This window comes from Episyrphus balteatus, chromosome 3, assembly GCF_945859705.1.
Source record: "Episyrphus balteatus chromosome 3, idEpiBalt1.1, whole genome shotgun sequence".
In the NCBI taxonomy this organism is placed as follows: Eukaryota; Metazoa; Arthropoda; class Insecta; order Diptera; family Syrphidae; genus Episyrphus; species Episyrphus balteatus.
This window is the reverse complement of record NC_079136.1, coordinates 67,585,100-67,613,004: the sequence shown is the minus strand read 5'-3', so window position 1 is coordinate 67,613,004 and position 27,905 is coordinate 67,585,100. Positions and strand designations below refer to the sequence as shown.

The following is a 27,905-nucleotide window of genomic DNA, read 5'->3' as shown; positions in this document are numbered from 1 at the left end:
AGGGATCAATTAAAAAAAATTCCAAATTTTTTGAGGTTTTTTCAAGTGACTGTGTTCCCCTTGAAAATAGTCGCAATGGAATTGAAAAAAAAAAAAAAGTTTTTAAAGTTCAAACTTTTTAGTTCAAGCAACGTGGTCTGACCGATCTTAATGAATACCAAAACAAAATTTTACCGGTTAGTTTTTGTTGGTCTACGAACTTGGAAAAAAATTTACCAAGTTAACTGCTATATGAGCTGAATAGAATAACTTATTCATTCAGCTGAAATTTGCTTCTTGTTTTTTAAAGTTCGGTACGACCACATCTAGTTGAGATAACAAATTTTAAATGGAAAAGTATCTTTTTGTCTTTGACCATCAATATTTCAGCAATTGCTGATTGATGATTTTCTGAATTAATTATTGAAAATTTGAATAAATTTCATGCAAAAACCAGGTGTTTGAAAAAAAAAAAAATACTCTTAAAATTAATTTTAAATTTAATAACAGGCTCAAAAGTTTGGTTTGGTCCCAAAACAGGTCTCTGAAAATGTTAAGTACTTCCGCATGGCACTTTTTTTATTTCCTATAAGATTTTTTTTTTACTTTTACTCCACTGCCATGCGGATTAAAGAAAAAATGTACAAAGTGTTTTTTCATATAATCAACTCAATCAGAATAAGAGGTCAATCAATGAATTTTTTTTTTGAAACGCCCTAATGTCCACAAAAACTTTATTTAGCCGTTTTTTGCTTTATTTTCGATCGATTTTTTTTAACAGAAACTTAAAGGATAAAGATTTTGACTTAAAATGCAAAAAAAAATTTTATTTGATTTTATGAAAAAAAAAAAACTAAAATTAAATTTTTTAATGACTCCAAACATTTAATCGAACAGAATTAACCATTTTAACGCCATTCCGTTATTGCACTTCATAATGTTCCTAATTTTTAAACTTCAAAACTCAAATCTAGAAAGTTTGAACTTAAAAATCCTTATTTTAAGGGTCGTACTGGAAAAGCTACAAAAAAATTCTTTGGAAAAATTCATTTAATTGGATTAATTTATTTGTGCAAGTTTAATAAACAGAATTTCATTGAAAGTAAAAATAGCACAGTTTTTTTAATTGGTGGACTATTTTTGGAATAAAAGGATGACGTACATACCTATATATTAAACGTTTCCTGAAAATTTCAAGGTTGTTTTGAAAAATTTAGCTGCATTAAACGCTATATAAAATAAATGTAGAGCGATTGCACTTTTATTTTTAATTGAATGACAAAATTTTGTAAGCGTCTTTTTCTGGATCATAAGCAACCAGAGAGTATGAAAAATGGAACAGGTGGCTTTAACACTAATATTAAGAAAAAAAAAAAGAATGCAGACATTTTTGGAGTTTAGAGAATTTAAAATTACAAATATGAAAAAAATATATATTATCTTTTTTGTGCCTTTAGTTACTCAACTTTAATGAAAAAATTTAAACAATGTCGAAGTTGTCGTTTTGCTCGATTTTTTTTCCATTTTTATGGTTTCCGAAATTTCGGGCTCCAAAATTCTGGATTCCAAAATTCAGTCAGTGAAAAAAAAAAAAAAATCTACGATGAAAAAAGTGCACACTTTCCATTTTGTGTAGATATAAATAAAAGCTAACAAAGTATCGGAAAAAAATAATTTTGGTGTAACGAAATATTTTTCTGAGGCATTAAGACATTTGATAGAAAGTAACATAACAGCGGACATTAATTTTGTTCATTTTTTAAGCTAAGGGAAAAAGTTTCGTTTGCTAGTAGAACAAAAAGTCTAAAGAGTCTGCAAAATGATCTTGAGTGGTGTATTTTTTCAAGAAATACTGGAATTCAGAAATGGTACCTAACCAAAAAACTATGATGAAAAAAGAAACTCCAATGAATTTATTAGAGAATTTACAAGAGAAACCAAGAATCTAAGCAGTCTATAAAAACGTTTTTTGTGAAAGGGTGTTTTTTTTTTTTGTACATATAAGAAAAATCCTCTATAAGTTTCAATATACATAAATCTATAATAAATAATACCTAAGAAATTAAAAAAAAATTGCTTTATGTTAATTGGAACCGCTGCTGCTTGCAACTTTTGACGACAAGAAAAATTAACTCCAACAGAACTCTAAATAGGAACAAAAAAGGAAACTGTTGTTGATAGTAGATCATCATAACCTATAATTTTGGGCAACGAACCACCTATTCATAAATATTCATACACATTTTAGTACGTTAACAAATATATATATATATTTAATTTATTTATTTTTAATAATAATTTTTTTGTTTTGAAATATACATCATACAATGAAAATTTCTACATCACTTTGATATACATAATATTTTGTAATAATTTTAATTTTATTCCTATCTGTGTTTATTATTTTTTTTTTTTTTTTTGGAGAATAAAAATAGGAGACCATTTGTGTAGGTAAGGTATCATTATTTAAAAAAAAAAGCTATTATGTATTTATTTTTATTGCAATTCTGTGTACGTAGGCATGAAAATATATATAAAAATTATTTAAATTTGAAAACTAAATTTAAAAAATCTTTATAGTTTTGTTTTTTTTTGTTTTTAATGATTTTTATTAATGACTGTAACAAGTTTTTAACAATTAAATATTTTTTTTTTAAATTAACTAACATTGATTGCTTATTTTTTTTTTTTTGTGTGTATAGTTTTTTTTTTTCATTTGTTTAATTTAAATTTTATTATTTTATGGAACTTTAAGTTATTGAATTTTTATAGTTTTATTATGTTTGAGTTTGATCAAGTATATTAAATTAATAAATTTTTGTTTTTATTAAAATCTATTTGGACCTTGATAAGTATAAATTCTTGTTGATTTTTCTGTTATCATTTAGAAATAATTTTGTTTGTTTTTTTTTTAATTTTTATTATTGTTTTACGTAGGAGGGATTTTGTGTGATTGTAAAATTTGTCCAGTTGTGATATTAAAGATAATTATTTTTATTATATAAAAAGATATATTAAACTATCTTAAAAGTTTTTTTTTTATAGAACAACATACAGTGAGTGGAAACGTTTAGAAACAAAACATTAAAAATGTATTTTCAAGAAATTAATCTTTGGATTAACGTTTTTAATTAAAAATAATATTTAGATTACTAAACAAAAAAAAAACTGTTTGAATCACTAAAATCTTTTTCATTTTTTTTAAAAAGAAGTACAAAGGAACAATTGCGTATTAGAGTTTTATATTTATTAATACTTTTATTTGCAATGTAAGAATTCTTCGCAAAGAGTAATGAACTAAGGATGCATTCATGAGGAACGCCAAGTTTATTAAAAAATTCTTTTCCATCTCAAACCTTTGCACTAATCTATGATACAAAATTTAAGTAATTTAAGAGAATCTTTCGTGTAAAGCCTAAGCAAGGTAGTTTTTTAAATTAAAGGAAGCCATAAAATCCAGAGACAAGGATCCAATTTTTCTTCTTTTCTATAAATTTTGTATACTTTACAGTAGTTAGAAGAAATAAAAAACGCTTGAATATTTTGAACTTGTTGTATATAATATTATTGAAAGACGAAAATTAATGTCACCCATAGAACATGAGTTTATCAAAAGGGAAGCCTTTTAACTTTTACTAAATTTTTGAAGAATTTCAAATTCCATTATTGAGACCTAAAGATATTCCGACCAATCGAAAATTCGGGCAGCACTTTTGTTAACATTTTTTTCAGTAATAACCGCCATAGGTATTACAAGACCCCAGAATAACTCTGGCATTAATTCTTTACATTTTCGAAGAATAAAGCATACGATCGTATTTCTAGGGGATCTTTCGAGCAACGTCGAAATCGACTAAGTAGAAACAGTAACTTAAATGAAAAAAAACCGGGGTAGAATCATATTAATACAGAAAAGTGATTAAAAAAAAAACAGAAATTTGGAAGGCTGTTTTTTCAGATCTGATAAAAGCTTAAGTCTTGGTATTGGGACGCCCACCATACCCTAGCGAAATCCGCCATTTTGAAAAAAAAAGCGATTTGGTGTTCATCTTTGAAACTATGTACCTATTAATTTAATCGAAAAAATTGTAAGACCTCAGCTGTAGGAAATATAATATTCCTTTTTTTTTTACATAGGTACATAGTTTATGTTTCTGTGGGAAATTTATTTTTAAGGTTATGTCATTTTATATTTATTTTGTTTAGCTTATTTTCTCAAAACTACGTTTTTCCATACAAGACACGAAAAACAGCTAGATCGTGTTATTTGATCAACAAAAGTATTTGAAGGGGTCTATGCCCACCCCCTCCCTTCCAATTAAGCAGGAGGGGTAATTTTCTTAAGCAAAAAAGAAATACAATATTGTGCTTTACCTTATTTTTAACCATACTTTAATGTTTAAATGAAACTATAAGTTGTATAAACAAAAATTAAAATTGAGTTTAAACTGATTTTTTTTAAGTAGGTATAAATAATAAAAAGAATACCCTTTTTTCTATACCTTTTTGAGAATTTAAATCCATGCCCTTATCATAACAATAAAGAACGGGTTTTTGATTTTAAAAAATATGAGGCACAATATTGTGGGTACCTATTGCATTGTTTTGTTTTTTTTTTATAATATTTGAAATATTTGAAAAAAAAAACAGCAGAAACCGCTAAGTTTTTTACTTGTAATAAAAAAAAAAATTAACAAATTTATAACTCTTGGTTTCCTTTTTTTAACTCAAAACTTAAAGAGGTAAACAAATCCTTAAATAAAATGGACAGCTTTTGGTAAGATATTTCGTAATAATTATGGTCAGTAATTGGACGAATAAAAGTTTTTGGTTTATATTTTCTAAGCTAAATGCTATTTTCTTTTTTTAATTAATTTAAATAGGTACTTTTATTTTTTTCTTTATTATTGCGTGCATCTAGGATTTCTAAGACTAAAAAATAAAAAAGAAACATCTACACTTACTACCTGAATAGATATTATAATTTGTTTTAAAATTTTAAATAGTGACTTGGTTAAGGTACATTCATGTGAGTTGAGTGTTTTTTTTTGTATTATTCATTTGAGACTATTAGAGTATATGTTGTAAAAAAAAAGTATTGCCGATAAACCATGATGTTAGGTTGTTGGTTCTGTATAGTTTTTTTTTTTTTTTTTTTTTAGTTTTTTTAAGTTTATACGAGTTTTGTCATGTACATATTTACAGACTATAAATTATATAATCGACTGGATCATACATACATAGTATACATAATGACTGTGTCGATATTATTTAGTTTTAATATTTAATGTTTTTATTATTTTTTTGTTTTTTAATTAGTGAATATGTGTTAAACATTTAAAATTTAAAAATATTTTTTTTTGTTTTTGATTTAAATAAATTACACTAGAAATATAAAATTTTATTTAATATATTTTTTTTCTGGGAAACAATTTCTAGATCAATTTTTTTTTTTAGATTTTTTATAGTTTTGTGTTTTTTTCTTACAATAAATAAGCTACATTTCCATTTTTTTTATTAATTTTTTTTTTAAACTAGTATTTCAGTCTTATATTGAGTAAATTCCGCTTGTTAAGTTATATTTTGATCGTATTTCTGTAATGAATAAAAAGAAGTTTTTTTTTTTTTGTTTTGTTTTGCTTAAAAACATTTAAATTTAGATAAAATTTTGAATTGATTAAGTTTTTTTAATTTGATTTTGATAGCAAATATAAGAAAAACACACATCGATTTTTTTAGCAAGCTTGATATTTTTTTTTAAGTCTGGCAATATTTTCAAAAACTATAATACACGAAAATTACAATATTTATAAAATAAAAAATCAGTCAAGATGCATACATCTTATATTATAATAATTGTTATTTGTAAAATAGTGTCATGCAATTTATTTGAAGTATTTTTTTTTTAGTATTAAAAAAAAAAAAAAAACAACTCCTGAGAGCTTTCATTTCAGTTATTTAAATTAAAAAAAAACATGCTCCACTTTTCTGTAGTTTTCAAATATTAGTTACAATTCCAAAAATTTTACAATGTTAAACCCGCTGTTTTGTGTATGAATATGTAGGAAACGTACGTAAACCTATCACGTTATTTAGAGCTTGTTCCACTGATTTCAAAACTGTATTTAAAAATCCCGCAGAACCCCCAAAATCTGGACGAATGGTCAAATAATGGATTTTCATCCATTGCAATTTAAGGTCCAAGCATTTTTTTTAACAAAACAGTTTTTTTTTTTTTGTTTAGAAATTATTCTGTGTATTTGGTATGTAACTTAGAAAGGTTCTATTTCATTCCCTTCCCGGAACTCTTCCTTAAGTCTAAAACTGAAAGATAATTAAATAATAGGTGTGTTTTTTCTACAACTCAATATAGTTACTCATTTTTATTTTAAACGCAAAACAAAAATAGTTTATATCAAATTTTATGGATTTGGGTTCACTTAGTCCAAAATTCATATTTTTTACTTGCGATACAGGTACTATATTTATCAAGTTATGCATTCGTATACAAAAATAAAGTTGAGAAAACATTTTTCCATGATATTACGATGGTAGAGAATGCCAAAAAAGTGGGTCCCGGAAGTCCGTCTGTCTGTCTGTATAAGGAGCTAAAGCCTAAACGGATGGACCGATTGGTATGTAGCGTTATTTGGCGACTCTCCAGAGGGGTTTTTGGAATTAATTTTTTTGAACCAAAAACAACGGTACTTGTCATATACCGATTATAGTAAAATTGAACCTGCCATAGAACCGTTTTTTTTTTGTTTCAAATCCGATTAACTCCGAAACTGTTTATTCGATTTCAACGGAACTTTTTGTGAAGAAGCATTAATATAGTTTAAATATAAACAATATAAAAATAATTTTTGGATTTAAAAAAAAAATTTGAAAATTTTTTTTTGAAAAATCAATTTTTCGAAAACATGACATTGAATTTTTTTTAAATTTTGTTTTTAGATGTTGATTAGTGATTTCTACAAAATGGCATACCAATTTTATTTCAAAACTTTTTTTCCAAAAAAATGATCCATACAAAATTATTATTTATAAAATTATTTAAAAAAAACGGCTCTAACGATTTTGAAAATTTTTTTTCTAAAAATGCACCTTAATATATGAATCAAAACTGCATACTTGTTTTGAGGGGCAATTTGATTTCAGATTTTGTTTTATTTAAAAAAAAAACGAATTTTATTTTTTATTTTTTTTTGTACCCATATAGTAGGTACCTAACCTACATTTTCCGAATTTCCATATAAAAAGTCTTAAAAATTTAAGCAACTTGAACTCTATGAGCAAGTTCGTGAGACCCAGTCGTGTATGTTATTTTCTTAGTTTTTGAAATATTTTTTGGGGACATGTTCATTGTTCAGTTCAGGTTAAAAACTAATTTTTTATCTTTTCATATTTTAAGCGATTATTAAAATTTTCTAGAAAAGTATAAATTAAAGTTGATGGCGCATATTTTCAAATATTTAAAGCCTATTCTACATGAACTATCAAATAGAAACTAATTTAAACAAAATTTAGAGTCTCCTTTTTTTAAAGCATACTTTAGTGCTAAAAAGTTCGTCTTACTTTAAAAGCGTTTATTTAAATTTTTAAAGTGCATTTTTATCTGTAGATGTTTGTCAACGAACAGCAATAAAAGTAAAGAAAAAGTAATTTCTGTTTATATTTGAACATAAAGATTCCTGAATGGAATAAATCTGCAGAAGTAAATAAGTACCATGTTATACTTTTCCAAATATGTATAATGTAGGATCACCGATCACACATTGACTAAAGAAAGCTAACGATGGATCATTTAAAGCTAAGGCTAGAATTTTTTGAGATACTGGACTCGTGATCCTATTTAATTTCCATTTTTTTCTCTTATTTGGATGAACTGAAAAGCAACTCTCATTAATTCTATTTCTCCTTTTTTGACTTAGGTATCTACTTATAAAATTTTAATATTTTTCTTGAAAATAACCCTTTTGCCATTAAAAGGTGTCAATTTTTTTTTTCCAATGATCTTTTAAAGTTGCCAAATTATGTGACCACTTTTTTGACAATGCAGTTATTGAAAAAAAAAAAAATTGGTTTTGAAAAATTGGAGTACCTACAAAAGAACACTGCCGCGGAAAAAATATTTTTTTTTATTGACCACCCTTTAACTGTTTTTTACTACCCTTAGAAATATTTCTGATTTTGAAAAAAAATTTATTTGTCCAAAAACTTTAGTTCCCTATTTGTAAAGATGATCAGTTTCAAGGACACAATGAAAATATAAATGGCCATCTTTGAAAATTGGAAAAAAAATATATTTTTGGATGAGGTAGAGCGATTTTAAGGCGGTTATTTCAAAAACCACTTAAACGCACCGATTATTCATATATCATTTATATTTTTCGAACTTTTTATTATTTTAAGGAAGTTTACTCCAAGCTCTTCACTCTCAGTGAGAACTCTGATAAGATTTCCTTTGTAAAAGTCCCAATTAAAAACATTTTTCGTTAGATTTTTAAGAGTTTCTACTTCTAGAATTTCAGTTAATTTAAAAAAATCCCATCAACAAAAAGGATATCAAACCACTTCATAGTTAAAAGTTATTGAGTGTAAAATGGGTCAATTTTGAAAAAATCAAAAGGTCATTTAAGTACTTATTTTAAACCTGAGTAACAAATAACTCTTCAATCTAACTCGATGATAAAAAAAAAAAAAAAAAAAAATGAATAAAAAGCAGAGAAAAAAAAACAATCCTTGGAAAATTGAAAATTCTTATAAGCTTGAAAAACATCCACTCGGACGTGAAATGAAATAATTGCCTCAGAGAGAGTGCTTAGTAGACAGAAAATACTATTACCAAAGCAGTTACATACAATTTTCTCCTTACTTTGCTTTGTTAAATTCACCTAAAGAAGGAACTAAAATCCTTTATTTTTGCTCTTCTATTTTATATCCTGTGACATTTAAGGAATGAACAAACATTAAATCAGAAAAAAAAAATATAGACACATAAAGACACGTTACGAGTAAAGTATATATACAATTTTATATGTGTTTGTATGTATTGTATGTATAAAGAAGAGGAGTGGAATATACACACAAGCAAACGACACCAATTAAAAGAAAATTAGATAAGCACACACATCAAAAATCCAACATCAACAAAACCAACCGACAAATAAAAAAAAAAAAAAGAAAAAGGAACAAAAAAGGATATCACTCGTTTGGTTTATCGGATTTTTTTTTTTTGCATTAAACTGTGCGTGTAGAGATAAAGACGAGTTAAGCACAGGATAATGAAAAGATATTGTTTCCATTTTCGTTTTGATTTATATCAATGAGTGCAAATTAAATCAAACCAATTGAAAGTGCAGATATCGCAGGTCCTTGCTGTGTTGGAATGGACCTTCAATATCTGAATGTTTTTAATAAACAATAACAATATCAAAATTAAAATGAAAATGAAAAAAATTAAAATTGATTTCATTTTTAATCGAATTTTGATTACATTAAATGCAGAATTGACGTAATTTTGAAATATTAATAAAAAACAAAAAAAAAAATAATAACATTGATTGGAATATTAAATCAAAAAGAAAACAAAAGATGAACAATGTTGAAAAAACGCACACAATTTTTATGGTGATTTTTTTTTTGTTTGTGTTTGTTTTTTTTTTGTATATGCAACACGTTGTAATGGGAGCAATATAAAAATAACAACACTATTAAATGAGATGGCAAAATTATAATAATAATAATTATAAATGAATGAGTGCGAGATTGATACTTTTACAATGTATGTATGTAATACATTTTTGATATTTTTTTTTTGTTTTAAAGAAACATACCTGTGATTGAGGTGGCCCTTGTATTGATGGATTTGTATCCAATGTATGTTTTGATATGACCACAGTTGTTGTTTTTTGTATTTTATCTTCATGATGTTCCGATGGTGATTTTGGTGGAACATTATTATCGGCTAAGGCTAATACTTCAGCTGCTCTAACTATATCTAGTACCTGCAAGTTTAAAAAAAATCGTAATTAAATGAAGATATTTAAGATGAATTTGATGTTTTTATTGCTTTAACATTTCACAAAATTAAACAATAGATACAAAATAAAGCAACATTTTGTAAAAATTTTCTAAATATTTGTTATCATTTGAATATTTTCATTTATTAATTTTTACTTGAAAATTATTTTTTTACTAAACCAATATTCGATTTATTTTTTGCACTTTTGTTTTTATGCATACAAATTTTCAAAATTTTACAAAAAAAAAAAAAAAAATGTTGGTATGTCATTAAAAAAGATTATAAACTAAAACATAAGATTTTTTTGCACAGAAATTCATTAGTCCGTTTGCAAAAATTTGATTTTTCAAAATAAAACGTTGCTGGAGAAAAATTTCCATGAAATCGGTTAATTTTTTTACGAGAAGTAAGAAATCTGGACCGTAAATACGGTTGCAAAACAAATGTTGTTGATGTCCAAAGTGATATCATATTTTTTTAAATCAAATGAGGTTCAAGGCATTGGGAAAACATTTGTTCCTAAAAATTCATCACAGGACAAATCGGTTATTTTTTGAAATTTTTCGAATTTTTGACAATGTTGCGTTCGGCACCCATGTCTTAAAACTGAAGACGTTCACTGGATAGTATAAATACATAACTGTGCGAAAAATTAGAAATGCCAGATTTAACGCATGATCTTCCTCTACAAAAATGACAAGATTTATTTAGCAATTTTCGATTTTTTTTTTAAATGAACAATATTTTTTTTTTTATTTTATCAATGCTCATACAACGGTTGACTATATTTTGACAATCAAAGATTAATATGAAATCAAATATAATTTCACTTCACAGACGGTGAATTAAAACAAGTTTTAAAATTGATTTATTCTACAAGCGAGATCTTTAATCTTTAAAATTTACTAAGCCTTTCCAAAAAAAAAAACTTTTTTTTTAAATAAAAAAATTATTTTTTTAATTTTTTTGTTAATTATTATAACATAAAATTACTTTAATATTAAAAAAAAAAAATTTTCATTGAAATAGGTCGTGTCGCTTAGGAGAAAATCTGACATCAAGAAAACTGTTCTGTGGCAAGTACTATTCATAACGGTACAAACATTTTTATTTATTTCAAAAGAACAACCTTATTTGTCACATTAGGTTCATGTATTTTTTTTTCCATTCAAAATTCAAAATTTTTGAGGAAAAAAAAATATTTAATTTTAAATGGCAAGAACCGTCAATTTTTGTCCAAAAAACTTCTAGTGAATCAATAAAAACTCTTAGCTACGAAGTGGCTTAGACTGCAGCTCGAGATAGAAATAGAATGACGGAAAGACAGATTTGTGAGACCCACTTTTTTCGCATCTCTTTCATCGAAATGTCATATTTAATTGCTATCTCGAGTCAATTTTTTTTTAATCCAAAACCCAAAATGTTTTTAGACAATCGCTCTTTTTCCCTAAAGAAAATTTTATATACCCTGCTAGTGTTTGACGAAGCAATAAGTAAGAAATGATCATGTTAAGAACAGAAATCAATGTTTAACAAAATTAAACGATCACTATGGCGTATGCGTAACTTTTTTTTCCATTAATAAATTACTTTTATAGTTAAATAGTTGTATTTTTTTCTTTTGAAGCAATAGAACTTGTTGAATTTTCAGAGTTAAGACCATATTAATGGTTGACTGAGCCCTAAAGCAGGCATTCTAGCAATACATACTCATAAAGTAATGCCTCTATAACCAAAATAGCTGTCGAAAGTGGTCTCTGGACTTTTGAACTGTATTTAGATTGGGTTGAAATCTTCCACACGGGAATAAAATTTTTTTTCATGAACTTTACAGAAAAATGGCGGAATTCCTTGCGATTTTATTTTATTTCAATTCGAAACTATGTATTTTAAAATGTATTTTAAAATGTTTGCATAATTTTGTTAAAAAACCTTAAAAAAAGTGTATGTAATAATTTTTCACTTACCTTTTCTGGTGTGCTCTTTTCTTTCGTGCTAACCAATGACTGCTCAGAGTTAACCAAAGCTACAACATCTTGCGATGTTTGAGGAACTCCACTATTTACAACATTATCTGAATGTAAATTACTTTGCAGCGGCACCTGTTCGTTATTCGTGTTCGTTTTTGTCGCAAAAACTTCGAAATCCTGTAAATTAGACTAAATTTTAAAATTTTTTATTTAATTTTCATTCTACTGTTTCTTAAAAAAAAAATAACAAATAAAATAAAAAATAAAAAATAACAAATAAAATAAAATAAAATAAAATAAAATAAAATAAAATAAAATAAAATAAAATAAAATAAAATAAAATAAAATAAAATAAAATAAAATAAAATAAGATAAAATAAAATAAAATAAAATAAAATAAAATAAAATAAAATAAAATAAAATAAAATAAAATAAAATAAAATAAAATAAAATAAAATAAAATAAAATAAAATAAAATAAAATAAAATACAATAAAATTCAACTCACTTGTCGCATACGGTCGTCTTCATCTCGATCCAAACTTGATATACTTTGACTTAGTTCTGAGCCAGTTTCCGAAGTTCTTGAGCCTGCAATAATAATTTGTTTTCATTAAATTTTTTTTTTAAATTTAATTAAATTAAATTAATTTATTTACCACGTCCACTGCTTGTTGAATTTAATCCTGTACTCATACCACCAGCTGTGCCAATTGAATGAATTAAACTCGATTTGTCGTAGCCTTTGCATACGACCAAGTGTATTTCATTGCCAGCTGTACGCAAAATATTCACTGCATCCTGGTGTGCAGCACCCAGCAGGGAATTTCCATTAACTTCAAGAAGACGCATACCAACCTGAGAAAGGATTTGATTTAGAATTCAATATATGAATGAGGAGAGTACTTGTTAATATCAATTTGGTTTCAAGTGTTTGAATGCATCCTGGGCAAAAGGAAGAGGACTTTAATTTGATTTGATTTGAATTGCATGCATTTGAATTAAATTTTCTTTCATTTTTATTATTGGAATCCTTTTGATTCTTATTAAATTCCTTTTTTTTTTTGTTGGAATCCTTGTGAGTTTAAGGATTATTTTACATAAACGAAGAATTTAAGATGAGTGAAACTTAACTAATTTTTTAAAATTCAATAATGAAAAATTTCTATGAATTTTTGAGAAATTAGAAAAATATAAGAATAAGGAAACTTTTGAAACGAGTCCTTAAAATTTTTTTTCAAGTTTAAATTCCTTTTTTAGATATAAAGGTAATCGATTTTTCAAATTGATTAACTCATTTAGCAATAAAATTAAATAAATGTATCAATTCGTTCCCAAAAAAAAACATTTTAAAAATAAATAAAAGACAAATTTTCAATAAAGTCCTTTTTTACTCAAAAATCCACCAAAAAAAAAAAAAGTACATAGTAAAAACAAAGACATTTCATTGTTTTCTATTTTTCTTTCGTCTCTTCGTCGAATACCAAAAATCCATTAGAATGAATGAGTTACCCAATTAAAACAACAACAACAAAAAAAAGATCAAACTGGAAAGTAGGAACCCATTTAAGGATATAAAATACCGAAAATAAAAAAAAAAAGAAATATCTACCCAGGGTAAAATAAATAATTCTGGAAAAACTCACCTTAAGCCTTCCGTCACGTCTTGCAGCTCCCACCGAATTAATTTTGGATACAAATACACCCTCGTCTGTTGGATCTACCGGATTGCCTCGCTGACCATTCAGGCCACCCTTAATGTGCATTCCCAGGCGTTCACCGTCAGTTTTTCTGATAACAATTGTCTGTGAAGATGAGATAAAAAAAGAGAAGGAAAAAAAACGGTAAGTGAGGAAAGAACCAAAAATATAAAAAAAATGAGAAGACAAAAAAAAAACAAAAGAATTATATTATCCTTTGACAAATGAGAAAACGGATTTTAGTTTTTTTTTGTTTTCGTTGATTTTTTAGATACTCCCGGAAATTGAGTTTAAAATTTTAGTTTTGATTTTGAAATTTTATTTAAAATTTTAACAATCTTTGTTAAATTGAGTATCTAAAATTTTAAGAAACCAAGGCTAACTTTATAGAACTTTTGAGTTTAAAAATAATCCTGTTTCATAGTACCCAATTCAATTATAGATTTTGTGACCCTAAGCAGTGTTTCTATACAAAAACTTGGATCCGTTTTACATATCTACTTTTCTTAAAAATAATAATATTATGAAATTCGCAAAATAACAACTTTTTAGCTCAGACTATAGCTTTCGTGGTACTGCTGTGCTCTGGTTAGTTTCAGTTAATTATTGAGTTTTTTTTTTTCTTTTTTTGTATTTTGTTTTGTTGAATGATCTCTAAGCATCTCAACCATTTTAAATAGCAAGGTTACAGATTGTGTAATTAAGCTTTTTTTTTCAACGAGTAGAAGAAATATATATTAAATAATTAGAAAAAGGATTGTTGTGGAAGTTTATGTCCGTTTTTTGCAATTAAATAATTTATCAAAGTAGCTTTGGTTGTGTTCTTTTTTTTTTTTTGTTATGGTGCTATTTTATTGGTTTTCTAGTTGTGTCTTTTAAATTTGAAGAATTTCAACAATCTAATCTGTCAATGTTAAATTTATGATAAAATCACGAGACCTAAATAAACTCTGTTGCATTGTGAGAAGAAATAAAATGCACGACTGGGTCGCACGAACTTGCTCTTAGAGTTCAAGTTGCTTAAATATTTAAGACTTTTTATATAGAAACTTGGGAAATGTAGGTATATATAAAAAAAAAAAAAAAGCAAAACAAAACAAAAATTCATTTTTCAAAAAAATAAAACAATATCTGAAATCAAATCGCCCCACAAAACAAGTATGCAATTTTATTTGATATATTAAGGTGCATTTTTAGAAAAAAAATTTTCAAAATCGTTAGAGCCGTTTTTTAAAAAACTAATTTTTTATAAATAATTTTTTGAAAAAAAAGTTTAAAAATAAAACTGGTATGCCATTTTGTAGAAATAACTAATCAACATCTAAAAACAAAATTTCAAAAAAATTAAATGTCCCGTTTTCGAAAATTTGATTTTTCAAAAAAAAAATTTCAAAATTTTTTTAAAAATCCAAAAATAATTTTTTTCAAAATTTTATTTTTGGCTTATATTAAAATTGTATAAATGCTTTTGTATAAAAAATTTCGTTGAAATACAATAAGTAGTTTTGCAGAAAATCCGATTTGAAAAAAGCGGTCCTATGGCAGGTACCGTTAATAATGATTTTCGAAAAAAAATTTTTCTTCAAAAGATAGATCTTGTTTAAAAACTAACATTTGAATTTTTTTAACAAAATCGTTGGAGCCGTTTTCGTGAAATTAAACTTTTCCGAAATTTTTGTATGACAGGTACGGTTATTTTTGGGCCAAAAAAATTAATTCCAAAAACCCCTCTGGAGAGTCTCCAAAAACTGCTACATAGCAAGTTTGAAGTCAATCGGTCCATCCGTTTAGGCTCTAGTTCCTTATACAGACAGACAGACAGACAGACAGACAGACAGACTGACAGACAGACGGACAGACGGACTCCCGGGACCCACTTTTTTCGCATTGTCTATCATCGTAATGTCATGGAAAAATGTTATCTCAACTTTTTTTTTTTTGTACGAATGCATAACTTGATATATAGTACCTATATCGCAAGTAAAAAGTTAATTATGGATGCAAGTCCAATTATGAGGTCCAAAAATTTTTAAATTAATTTTTTGTTGTTTTTTTGCGGGTTTTGGCCATAATTTAGACAAATAAAAAAATTAAAAATATCGCCCCTAGATTTTGATTAATCGAAGCGATTGCCATTTATTTTTTGAAAATGGGTCCATAATTACAGTGGTGACGAAAGTCCAAAAATTTTTAAATTAATTTTTTGGTGTTTTTTTTGCGTTTTTTGGCCATAACTTTTTTGTTAAGACAAATAAAAAAAAAACTAACAAATATTGAACCTAGATTTTGATTTAACGGAGCCATTTTCGTTTACTTTTTTAATAAAGATGGCACCTTACATAAAAAATGATTGCATGTTTGTTTTGGAGGTCAATAAAATTTAATTTTCTATGCATAGAACGAATTGTACGTTTTTTAATTTTATTTAACTTGCGATATTATATAGGTAAGGGTGTTTCATTTTTCCAAAATTTTGATTTTCATATGACTGAGGAGCGATATAAAAATTATAAATTACAAATTTCAAGAAGATCGGTTGATGTTTAACCCCCAAACATCAACACTTTGGTTACTTTTTCTCAAATTTTTGGAATTTATTCCTTCTTTTAAAAACCAAAGTGTGCAACCTCTAAATATAGTCCGATCTTCTTGAAATTAAGTCTGCAAAAATTTGACATTTTATTTTTTGCCTTACAAAATAAAACACCCTATTGTAGGTAGGCAGATACTAATAGCGCAATTTTTTTCGTAGTGACCAAAAAAATTTAGTTTTCGACTCATAGCTTCTTAAAAATGCATCCTGTAGTAAAAATTTTTGTTAACTAAAGAAACGGAAGAAACATTTTTCTACTGTTTGATTTGATTGTAACTGCAGCTCGGTAGGTCTTGAAATACAACAGAATCAAAGTTGGTACTTTTAACAGAAAATTTCGAAATATTAGATTTAGGGCTCTCTTAAGCAAACTATGGCCTACAAAACTTTTCCACGAGGAAAATCAATAAATGGAATTGCGAATATTTTGTACCTACTCCTATTTGCGAGCAAAAGAATCAAACTACAATTTAGCTATGGGTAAATTAAATATAAACTACGACATATTCGAATAGGAAATAAATCCGTATTTTCTTTTAACATATCCAGAATTTATCAGTCATTTTAATTCCGAGAGAATATTAAAATGGAAAAATAAGCCTAAGAACATTTTTATTACATGAAAAAACTGCATTAAAATACTATCCTAAAGTAAATTTTTTTACCTAATGATCTTCAGAAAACTATAACTTCACTTTTTCACTTCAATTAGCTGTAAAAATGGCTTATCCTTATAAAACCATTTCAAAACTGAAATATTCCTACAAGAAATATGAAATCCACATTTTTTTTTTTTGTATTTGCCCTGCAAACCACTTGGATATTGGATTAAAGAAAATAAAATAGAATCCTTATGGCAAAATCTTAAACTAATTTTATTGGCAACTAACCTTGAAAACTTTTACTTTCACTATACACACCTGCATATTTATATATGAAATTGGTAATATAAGCAGAGACCAGAGCAAAGCAATTACCTTCTATTCAACATTTTATACGAGTATATATATTTTTCCATACAAAGCTTCCAGGTCTTTTGCAAAAGTCTTTCTTTCCCTCAAAACCAAAGTCTCTAAGTACACAAGAAAGAATAATTCGAAAGTAATATAAGTAGGTACTTAGTTCTTGTCAAACTCATAGAAAATATTCTCAAGAAGTCTACCACCCAACCAAGATGCCTTGAGTGTCGAGAGAGAGAGCTCTTAAGCAAAAGTTCACAACTTGTTCCTGGTTCATATTCTTTATACTTTATACTTTTTTACTTGCAGCAACCACAAATAATTATATTTAAAATAAAAAAAAAAAGCAAAAAAAAAAGAAACATACTTTCTACTTAAGTTCTTCAAATGTACGAGATGCTTATAAATGAGAAAAAAAAATAATAATAAAAAAAAAGTGTCTTACAAGCTCTTTCAATTTATAAAAAAATAAAAAAAAAATTATTAAGATACACAAATCTTCACTTCAAGTGAAGATATTTTTTTTCATACTTCTTTAATGTTTTATGAAATTAATGCAATTTTTGTTTTTGTCTTACCTCGGTTGGTATATAATTAACTTGGTAGTGCTTGCGATTTATTAGAAGCAAAAAATTAAAAAAGGGTATTTTTTGTATATTTTTATAATTAAGCATTAAAATGGAATTTTGAATTAAATAATTTAAGATATACAAAATGCTAGCTAATTTTTACTATAAAGTCATGCGATCTATAGCTATTGTGGAAATTTGAACTTTAATTTTAATTAGGATATTAGCATAAAACTTTAGTTATAGTTTTTTTTTTTATTTATGTTTAATTACCTGGAAACCAACTGGTAATGGATCATGTTGAATGAAAAGTGAGATTTCATCACCGGGTTGTAACAATTCCATGACTGCCTCTTGATGCGTGGCACGGGAAACATCAACACCATTAACCTTTAATATCCTATCACCCATTCGAAGTTTACCACATTTAGCGGCAATACCTTCTGGTACAATCTGCAAATAAAAAGATGATTTTGTTAAAATATTATTTTTATCTGAGAGATATTTTTTAAATTTTTTAAATAGGTTAACCAACTCCAATACTTCCATGGAAACTTTGAAAGTAAATGTGCAAAAGTAATTTTTATCGGAAACACGGAAGTACGTCCAATAAAAAAATATAAGTCCAATCGTTCTCATTTCTGACTTACTAATTCACAATTCAACCGATTTCAACGAATAATTTTTGTTTGATTTTTTTTTTGTTTGTTTTAATTTCAAATTTATATTTCTGTAAAAATTGTTTTTCTTAAAAAAGGTGGATGCATTTTTTGTAATGTCAATTTATTATTTTATTTCAATATAAAATTAAAATTAAGGAATCAAAAACGAAAATTCGTATTTTTACAAAAGAAAAAATTGAAGGATCACGACTATAAATGAAATCCGTAAGAAATGCTGAAAAAAAGTATTTTTTTTTGAAGGTGTGAATTTATGGGAAACAAAAAAAAATTGTGTTTTTGAAGTGAAAACTTCTTTAGTATCGTAGTGATTTGAAACAAGATGAAACGAAAAAGAAAACGCGACACGAACATTCAACTTGTAATAACTTTTTTGTTTTAATAGATAGATGAATGAAATTTGTACTGTAGATAGATAATTAAATAAATTATAATAATAACCTCAAAACACCTGTGGAGATCTGTTGCCGATGACCAGCCACCAGTGTAGGAAGTACCGTAATCTCAGTCTGGAAATTCGACATGGTTGACTTTAAAAAATTCTAACTTCTCTTGTAGGCATCTTTGAAATGAGATTAATACGTCATATGAAAGCTTTCACATGGTATAAAATTTCGTATAGGTTGTCAAACAAAAAAATTGATTTAATAGCATGAGAACATAAAAATAAATATTTTTTTTGCTTTTTTTTGATGAAATTTCATCGCGTTTTAAAAAAAATTATAGCTCTTTTTGTAGATGTCTCATAGACCTGATCGATATATATATATTTTGAGTTAAGACAATAAGCTTTCAGATGGTGTAAAATTTCTTATAGGTTGTTAGGGAAAAAATGCATTTAATAGCGTGAGAAGATAAAATTACGTGTTTATTTCGCTTTTTTTTTTTGATGAAAATGATTGTTTTCAATGATATTTTTAAACTTTTTGTGCTTTATAAAAATTAAAGTATGGCTTTATTCTTCAGGAAATTTTATAAGCTTTTTTATGGTGTATTTTTTTTGAAGTGAAAACTTCTTTGAAACAAGATGAAACGAAAAAGCGACAGGAAAAATCAATTGGTTATAACTTTTTTGTTTTAACAGATAGATGCATGAAATTTATGGTAGATAGCTAATTAAATAAACTATAATTGTACAAAATTTTAGTTATGCTCATATTCAAAATTGTAAGATAACGATGAAAAGCTGTTCTTTTTCTAAGCACGTTATATCTTTTGATCTAGAGCACATAAAAACTTTATTTAACTTAAATACGCATGCTGATAATATTACCTTTCATTTGATATATCGCACATAACGGTACGTGCTCTACAAGTTACAAAATGTTAAATTGAAAAACTTTAAAAATATCTCAAAACACCTCGTCGCCCTACAATTGGGTTGCAGTATATAGGTTTTCAATAGCCTATACGGCAACCCAATACTAGGGCGACGACCTGTGGAGATCTGTTGCCGATGACCTGCCACCAGTGGTGTAGGAGTAGGAAGTACCGTAATCTCAGTTTGAAATTTCGACATGGTTGGCTTTAAAAAATTCTTACTTCTTTTGTAGGCATCATAGAAATATGATTGAAGCATCATAAAAAAGGTGAAATATTAAGCTCTCAGATGATATAAAATTTTATTATACGTTGTCATATAGAGGTGATGGATTAAAAATAAAGGTAGATTTTTTTCGATTTTTTTTTTTGCAAGAAAAATGATTTGCAATGAATTGCACACATGATTTTTTTTATTGAAAACAAGTTAGCTGAATATTTCTTATTTTTAATGCAATTCCGGTAGTTTTTGTTTATTTTTTCTTTGAGTAATTTAAAATAAAAAAAAATTTCCAATAATTTTCAATACAATTTTTTGCATTTTTTTTTTCAATTTCGCCACAAAAAAGTGAAAACACATTTATTTTGCATCAATGAATAGAATCGAAGCTTTTTAAGGATTTTGTGGACATACTAAACTGTAAATGGCAAAATCAACGTTACTGGTTTTCTCGATATTTCCTGATTATTCCAAAAGCCACCAGAAATTTAATGTAAGGAATAAATTAAAAAAAAAAAACCGCACCTGATTTTTGTTGTAAAATTATTAAAAATTAAAAAAACTCTCCTCAATTGTCTTGTGCAGTCAGCAGTTGCTAAGATATTGATGTTTAAAGACAAAAAGATCCTTTTATATTGAAATTTTAATATCTCAGCAACAAAAGGTTGTATCAAACTTTTAAAAAAACAAATTTAAGTTAAACCAAAAAAAAAAAAAAACCGAAAAATTTGGACAAGATTTTTTTCCAGCATTCAATTTTTTTTGCAAAAAATTTTTTTTATATATGATCATAATTTTGAAAAAAAGATATAAAAAATGTTAATGCAGAAAGTGTTTTGTTTTTTGCTTAGAAGAAGAAGCATACATTATAGTTTCATAAAAAGTTATTTTCTCAGCTCTCCGACTTTTTTTGGTGGTCATAGGCATTGCATGTTACTTACAGGTAACATGAGAAAAACACATTAGTTTTGCTATTTATTATTTTGGAAAATAACTTTTTGCTATTCATATTTCTTAGTTGTGATGTTTTTGACCCGATAATACCGAAAAAACATTTTTTAATATTGATTTTCATAGCTTGGGTTCGAAAGGGTTAAAACATTTTTTTAACGTAAGATATCAAATCTTTTTTTTTTTAAATTAACATTTTTTAAATATCAGCCAAAAATGCTCTATAAAATCTGTTTTATGATATTTAAAATGTTAAAGCAACAATTTTTCATATCAATTTCTCATTCCAAATTATTGAAAAGTATTAAATAAAAAATTGTTAATGTGTACTAATTTAAAGGCGCTTTGTGTTTTTTCGAAGTAAAATGTATGATTTACTGAGAAAATTTGATCGGCACTAAGATTTTACTTCACATAGTTTGGGAGAAAATAACAAAACAATTATACCTATAATAGAAAAAATAATATCAGCATTATTTTGTAAAGAATATTTTCTTTCAGTAATGTTTTGAAAAAAGAAAGAAAATTCTTAAAATAATAAAAATAATAAAAATGAAAAGGACAGAAATAGGTTTCATTATAATAAACTAAAACGTAAAATCTAGTCAACATTTATATTTTAATTGTCAAAGTGCAATTTTCAATATCCACTTAAACTTAAAAAAATGTCAAAATGATATTTTAATAGTCAAAGTGAAATTTTCACTATCCCACCTGAAATTAAAAAATGTCAAAATGATGATATAATATCAAAATTGATATTTTAATTGTTGGACGACTTTTGTCACTGAAAAATGTTAATTTGATAGCTGTTATTATCAATTTTTTTTCGGTGTAGGTACACATAAATATGTAGATGTTTTTGTTAGTTTAAAAAATTAATTAAAAATTTTAATTTTACATTTTTTACCTATACATAAAAAAAGTTAATAAATTACAGCTGGATATTTATTGAAAAATGCAATTTTTCAAAATTTTGTGTTTGAATATTTATTAAAAAAAAAAAAACAAAACAAAAAAAATCAAGGCAGGCTAGCACCTACCTATAGAGTGAAAAGTTCTTATGTAACTGTTTTTTGAGGCTAACTTTTTGTTTTCCGGGATGCTGAACCCGACTTCTGATTCAAGTGAAAAAATTATAAAATCAAAATTTTAGTTTACAATTTTTTTTTACGGAAAACTTTCAAAAGCTAACCTTTTTAATTTATTAAAAGAGTTCTAATATTTTCGTTCAGTATGAAGACCTTTATCTTGGCGATGCGATTAAAACTCAATATATAAGCTTTTTAACGAATAGGCGGAGACTTTTCTGTTTAACTACTTGATAGTTTATTTGAATTGAAAACTCGTTGGCTTAAAAAGTTTATATTTTGGGTTCGATTGGTGTGATTTTCAAAATGGGGGTCTTCAGATTCAAATATAAAAAAAGTTCAAAATTTAAGTAAACTCTAAATTTACCTAAAACAAACGCCGGAAAAGAAGTTTAGCTTCAAAATTTCAAGAAGCCTTCTGAAAAAATTGAAATACATTGACTCACTCATTTAGATTTTTTCTCCTGCATTCATATCAGAATGAATCAGAATAAAAGATTGCTAGACTAAATTCCATTTTTGATTGTTATCTCCAGTGCGATTATTATTATTTCGTACATATGCATAACTTAACATACAGCATACAAGAGAATTTTCATGCAAATATAATCTCTAAGATAATATATCAAGAATCTGTGTGGAAATACAACAAAATAATTCAATTAAAAAATTCTACAGATTGCTTCGTTTGTAGGTATGCATATAAGTTTCGTTCAGATAATATGGCACTGAAAAAAAAAATTTGCTTTCCGGGAAGCAGATGTTTGAATATAAATTCATATTAAATGGACATCATTTAATTTTTTTTTTCTCTCATATTTCAAAGAATTTTTATGTGAGAGAGAAAATATTGTAGAAAAAAAACGTAGAAAAATTAATATAAAATTATTTTCAACGAATTCATATCGAAATTGGTTTAACTTTTAAAGTAAATTAGGAGGTTTGCTGAGAAAATTTCATTTTTATTAATATTAAAGAGAAAAATGCGAGCGTGAATCAAAAGTTAATGAATATTTGTATAGGATGATTGTTGTATGTTTGATTTTCTGCATGATTTTTGCTGTTGTGGGAGGACATCAGACTTGTACACAATAATGCCAACACATAACATACAACATTATATTATATAGTTTAAAAATGTAAATACATAAAATATATATGTAAAATGTCAAATTTGCAAAACGCATTTCATTGCCTCTTAAAACGGTATTTCATGGATTTTTTTTCTAATTAACACAATTTCGGCTTTGGTCCTTTTGTTCATACAAAAATTTAATACTTTAGTGATTTAGGGTTGCCATCTATGTTTTAAAGTAAATATTTAAAAGAACATGGTATAAGGAAAAATTTCATTGTTCAATAAAACTTACTTAACTTATACTTTTTTAATAGATGTTAATATTCTTAAATCAAATCCTATAAATCAAAAATAAGTTATGACGTCATTTTTCGAAGATAAAATTCATTTTGAACTTCTGATTGATATGCATCTTAAATCTTAGATCTAGCACGTTTTTGGCATGAATTTAGTCAAGTTTCTAGCATATACATATACTGTTTTGAAAAGTAAAATTCTATCTAAGCGCTTTTTCTGGCCGCTATTTTGAATACTAATTTCCTCCAGTGTACCAAATTTCATGACATTTCGTCAAGAAATTGCCGTGCAAATGAATTTTGACGCCAAAATAATATTGATAAAAAAAAATGTTACACAAACGCCAGAGTGACCATTTAAATTTAAACTTTAAAAATTGATATATGTAAAATGTGCTACCGGAGTAACAAAAAAAAAAAAATTGAAATATTTCAAAAGCTTGTGACTCCTGCTTTACAATATGCTTGGTCGAATTTTTTTAATTAAACTTAACGTTCGTAGCAATACAAATTGCTACAGATTCATAACAAAATGCAAAATATTTTTTAAATCGGTTGACATAATTTGCCTCCAATTAATCTTCAAATGCAAAAAAGAGTTATGTACAAATTGAGGTCCCAATTTTCCTTTTAATAAACACAACTTCTTGTCACTATTAGACCAGTGCCAATCCGGTTTTCAGAGGGCAAAAGTTTAAAAAATTATTTGTAGCATAAGGGTGGTGGGAAAATTTAGGATAAATAGTGTATGAAAGGGGAAAAATAAATTGCCCACAAACAAATTGGGGGAAAGGGGGTGGGTGGGCGAAAAAGTGGGGTGGGTGTTAAAAATCGTGGTTTTTTACGATTTCTGTCAAAAGTAGACCTCCTATCGACAAAAGTTTTTATCTTTTACAAAAATGGTTGGATTTTAACAAAACTTGGTCAAAAATTACTTTGCTATATTTTCTATCTATATTTAATGTTTTTTGAGCAATTTGAAAAAATAGCCTATTTTGCAAACAAAAAAGTTAACGAAAAAATTTTTGATTTTTGAAAAGTTTGAAATGCAATTATTTAGATTAAAACTTGTTTTTAAGATTGTGTGAAAAATTGAAAAAAAAAAAACAAAAAAACGATTTTTAAGATCGATTTTTCCGTTAATGACAGTGATATTGGCCAGAAATAATTTTCCATAAAAACTTAATTATACTTTTCTAATGGTCTTTGACCTTTTTAATTTTAATCTAGCATTAGAATAGCACTTAAGTGAAAATTTTTTGAGATATTGAATTTTGAACGCGCAAAAAACTATTTTTGTGATGTTTTGCATGGTAATATCTCAAAAATGTGATGTGATAGAATTTTTCTGACTTCGGATTCAAGCTCAGCGCACAAAAAAACCATTAGGAAAATATACTTTGATTTCTATAAAAAAAAAACTTTTTGACTAGTGAAATTGAACAAGATATTCGATTTTTTCTGCACTGAAAGAAAGTACATATATTTTTCTATGCTGCTAATAATTTTTTTATTTTCAAAAATTAATGGCACTGGTCTATATTAGAATTGATAAAGAATTTTTTTTATTATTTATTTTACATAATTTGGTCATCTTTTAAAAATTGTCTAGTGTCTACTCATACAACAGGAACCGGATACATTTATCAATTTTTTTTGTTTCAGTTCCAAAAATTAATTCAATATGTGTACCTATATTTATTGATTAAATTTAAAAAAAATTACTTACGTGAGAAATAAAAACTCCAGGTTCTCGTGCCCCAAACGGCACACAGGAATGATCCGTACCTCCAATTATGCTAAAACCTAAGGAACCTTGATTCTTCGGCAAAATGACTTCCTATTCGTTTCGAAAAAAAAAGAAAAACAAAAAAAAAAAGAACTTGCTAATTTTCCATTCGTATATAGTAATATAAAACAAAAAAAAAGAAGATATTCAATTTACTGCTGTCAAAGATATACAAAAAAAAACTAAGCTCATAGAATACATATAAAGAAAATGTGAATAATGATTCTAGATATTTATTTACAACAACAAAAAAATGTACATTAACATTAAAAAAAGAACAATAAAGAAAAAGCAGCCCAACGAAAAAGAAAGTAGGTATATTTAGGTATTTGTATGTTTCAAAATTTCAGTAGGTAGTAACAAAAAAAAAAAAATAAGTCACAAACAAATAAAAAAACAACCATTAAAACCATTTCCCAAAAAAAAAAAAACAAAGTTAAAATATATCTGCAAAGAGCTGCTGGATGTGCATATAACTATAAAATGGGAACAAAGAAAAACTCCTCGCATTTATCTCTAGCGAAAATGCATCCATGACTGTGTGTCTTTTTGTATATTTACATGTGTTTTTTTTTTATTTTATTTGTTTTTAGATATATGAATAAAAGCGAATCCATTCGATGATTCCAAAAACCCCAGAAGCAATAGAATAGAATGTGGCAGGAATAGCAGCACTAGCAGCAGCTGCAGAAGCTATAGAAAAAAAGGAATCTGCATCCGATTACAGAATTCCTACACAGTCATACATGCACTAACACCATCTCTGCTAGTCTCCTCATCAGAATGAGAAGACTGTATAAATTAGGACCACCAGCATCGTTTACAGGATGCGGATGTAGTATATGAATGTTTTTTTTTTTTAAGAGGTGAAATAAATGAGAATATATATATATAAAATGTAGGTTTGGTGTGTATGCGTGAGTCGGAAAATGAATGAAAATAAAGTGGAAATGAGCCATGTGCCAGACCTGCAGCATTATACCCTATAGCTATGGAGATGCTTCCCAAACTCCAACCCAAAAAGCTGAAAATCAGGAGCAAAAGCTGAAGCTTTTTTTTTTACAAGAGACAACGATTATTTTCCACGCACATTTATATGTAGGTAATGAATGGAAGTAGTTACACAAGAAAGTAAGGAATACTAGGAGAGTATAACAATTACAATACATTTTTGTTGTTTCTTTAAGATGTGCATCACGTTAAAAAAAAATTTATAAAAAATAGATTGTAGACAAAAATATATAAGTTCAAGATGTGTATACAATTTGTTTTTGTGTTTTAAGAATAAAAGAATTAAGGTAACTACTTATAATTTTGTGCAATTTTTTTGAAAAAAAAAAAAATAAATAAACACACACACTTTCTCTTGTTAAGAAAAATGTTATGACGTAGAATGTATAAAATGTAAAATACCATACCATTACATACCATATCTTAGTAGTAAACTTAAATTTATAATTTAAGAAAGTGTAAAGCTCTACAACTACTTAAGTTTAATGATCGAACTATCAAACCTTTCACATTCACATATTTTCAGTAAGGTCCAATTCTTTAAAAGTTAAAGTTATTATTTTTAAGAATAAACGTTTTTTTATATTGACATTATTCTAACGATAGCACTGCCCAACACACACAAATTTTCCAGACCGTTGTGTATCATTTCTTACTTAATTTAGGGTGCTGATTCCAAAAATAATATTAGTTTTTTTTTTAGCAGCTCTAGTTTTTAAATTATTCATACATGAAAAGGCATAGAAATTCGTACAATTTTTTTTTATTTAAAATTTTTTTTTTGTATTTTTTTTTACTTACTGAATCGAGATACAAACAAATTTTTCCAACAAAACTTTAAAAACGCTTGTAATAAAAAAAATAGTATGAAATCACCCTCAAAATGTGATAAATGAAAGTATCTAAAAAAAACTAGAGCTCCTAGAAAGCAACCAATGTGATTTTTTAGGCTTAGTGAACCCAAATGCATTAGGTTCAACAAAAAATTTTCTGGAAAATGTAAACAAACTTTTAAAATGTTCTTATGGTAAAAGTTACTCTAATGTTAAAGCTTTTCATTAAACAAAATAAGGGAAAATTTGATATTTGCACGGAATTTCATAAGTTTATAATCAAATACCGCTTTAAATGATCTCTTATAAAAAAAACTAAGTATGCCATTTTATTACTTGTATAAAAAGATATTTTTAGAAACAAAATTTCGAAAATCCTTGGAGCCGTTTTTTAAAAAAATAATTTTTTATATATAAAATTTTTTTAACATTTTTCAAAAAAAAAGTTGGTATGTCATTTTGAAGAAATAATTAATTTACACACAAAAACTAAATTTCAAAATTTTTCATTGATCCGTTTCCAAAAAATTGATTTTCCCAAAAAAAAATTTGGAATATTTTTTAAAAATCCAAAAATGAGTTTTTTGAAAATTTTCTAAAATTTTAATATTACCTTTAATTAAACACTTTTGTATAAAAATTTTCATTTAAATCGAGTTTATGTTGTACGAGATATTCAGAAATGAAAAAAACCGTTCTATGACAGGTACCGTTAATAACGGTACAAAAAATATTTTTTTTATTTTAAAAGTTGGCTCTTGTGTGAGCAGTTTTTGAAAATAATTAACTTTTCTATTCCCGTTATATGGCAGGTACCGTTAGTTCTGATCATAAAAAAAA

General features: G+C 26.2%; 1 protein-coding gene across 18 annotated transcripts in view; it reads right to left on the bottom strand.

Moving 5' to 3' along the window:
* LOC129913044 (protein lap4) overlaps positions 1-27,905 on the bottom strand; it is a 335,223-nt gene that overhangs the window by 99,258 nt on the left and 208,060 nt on the right. For 14 of the 18 annotated variants that reach the window (XM_055991409.1, XM_055991410.1, XM_055991416.1 and 11 more), the window contains 8 exons: positions 25,162-25,272; positions 18,070-18,249; positions 17,806-17,835; positions 13,622-13,780; positions 12,635-12,833; positions 12,484-12,566; positions 11,974-12,165; positions 9,819-9,989 (listed from right to left, as the gene is read on the bottom strand). In XM_055991409.1, coding sequence (XP_055847384.1) covers positions 9,819-9,989; positions 11,974-12,165; positions 12,484-12,566; positions 12,635-12,833; positions 13,622-13,780; positions 17,806-17,835; positions 18,070-18,249; positions 25,162-25,272 — 1,125 coding nt within the window. The remainder of the gene's footprint in view (positions 1-9,818; positions 9,990-11,973; positions 12,166-12,483; positions 12,567-12,634; positions 12,834-13,621; positions 13,781-17,805; positions 17,836-18,069; positions 18,250-25,161; positions 25,273-27,905) is intronic. The other 4 variants (XM_055991411.1, XM_055991412.1, XM_055991413.1 and 1 more) reach the window with 4 other exon arrangements.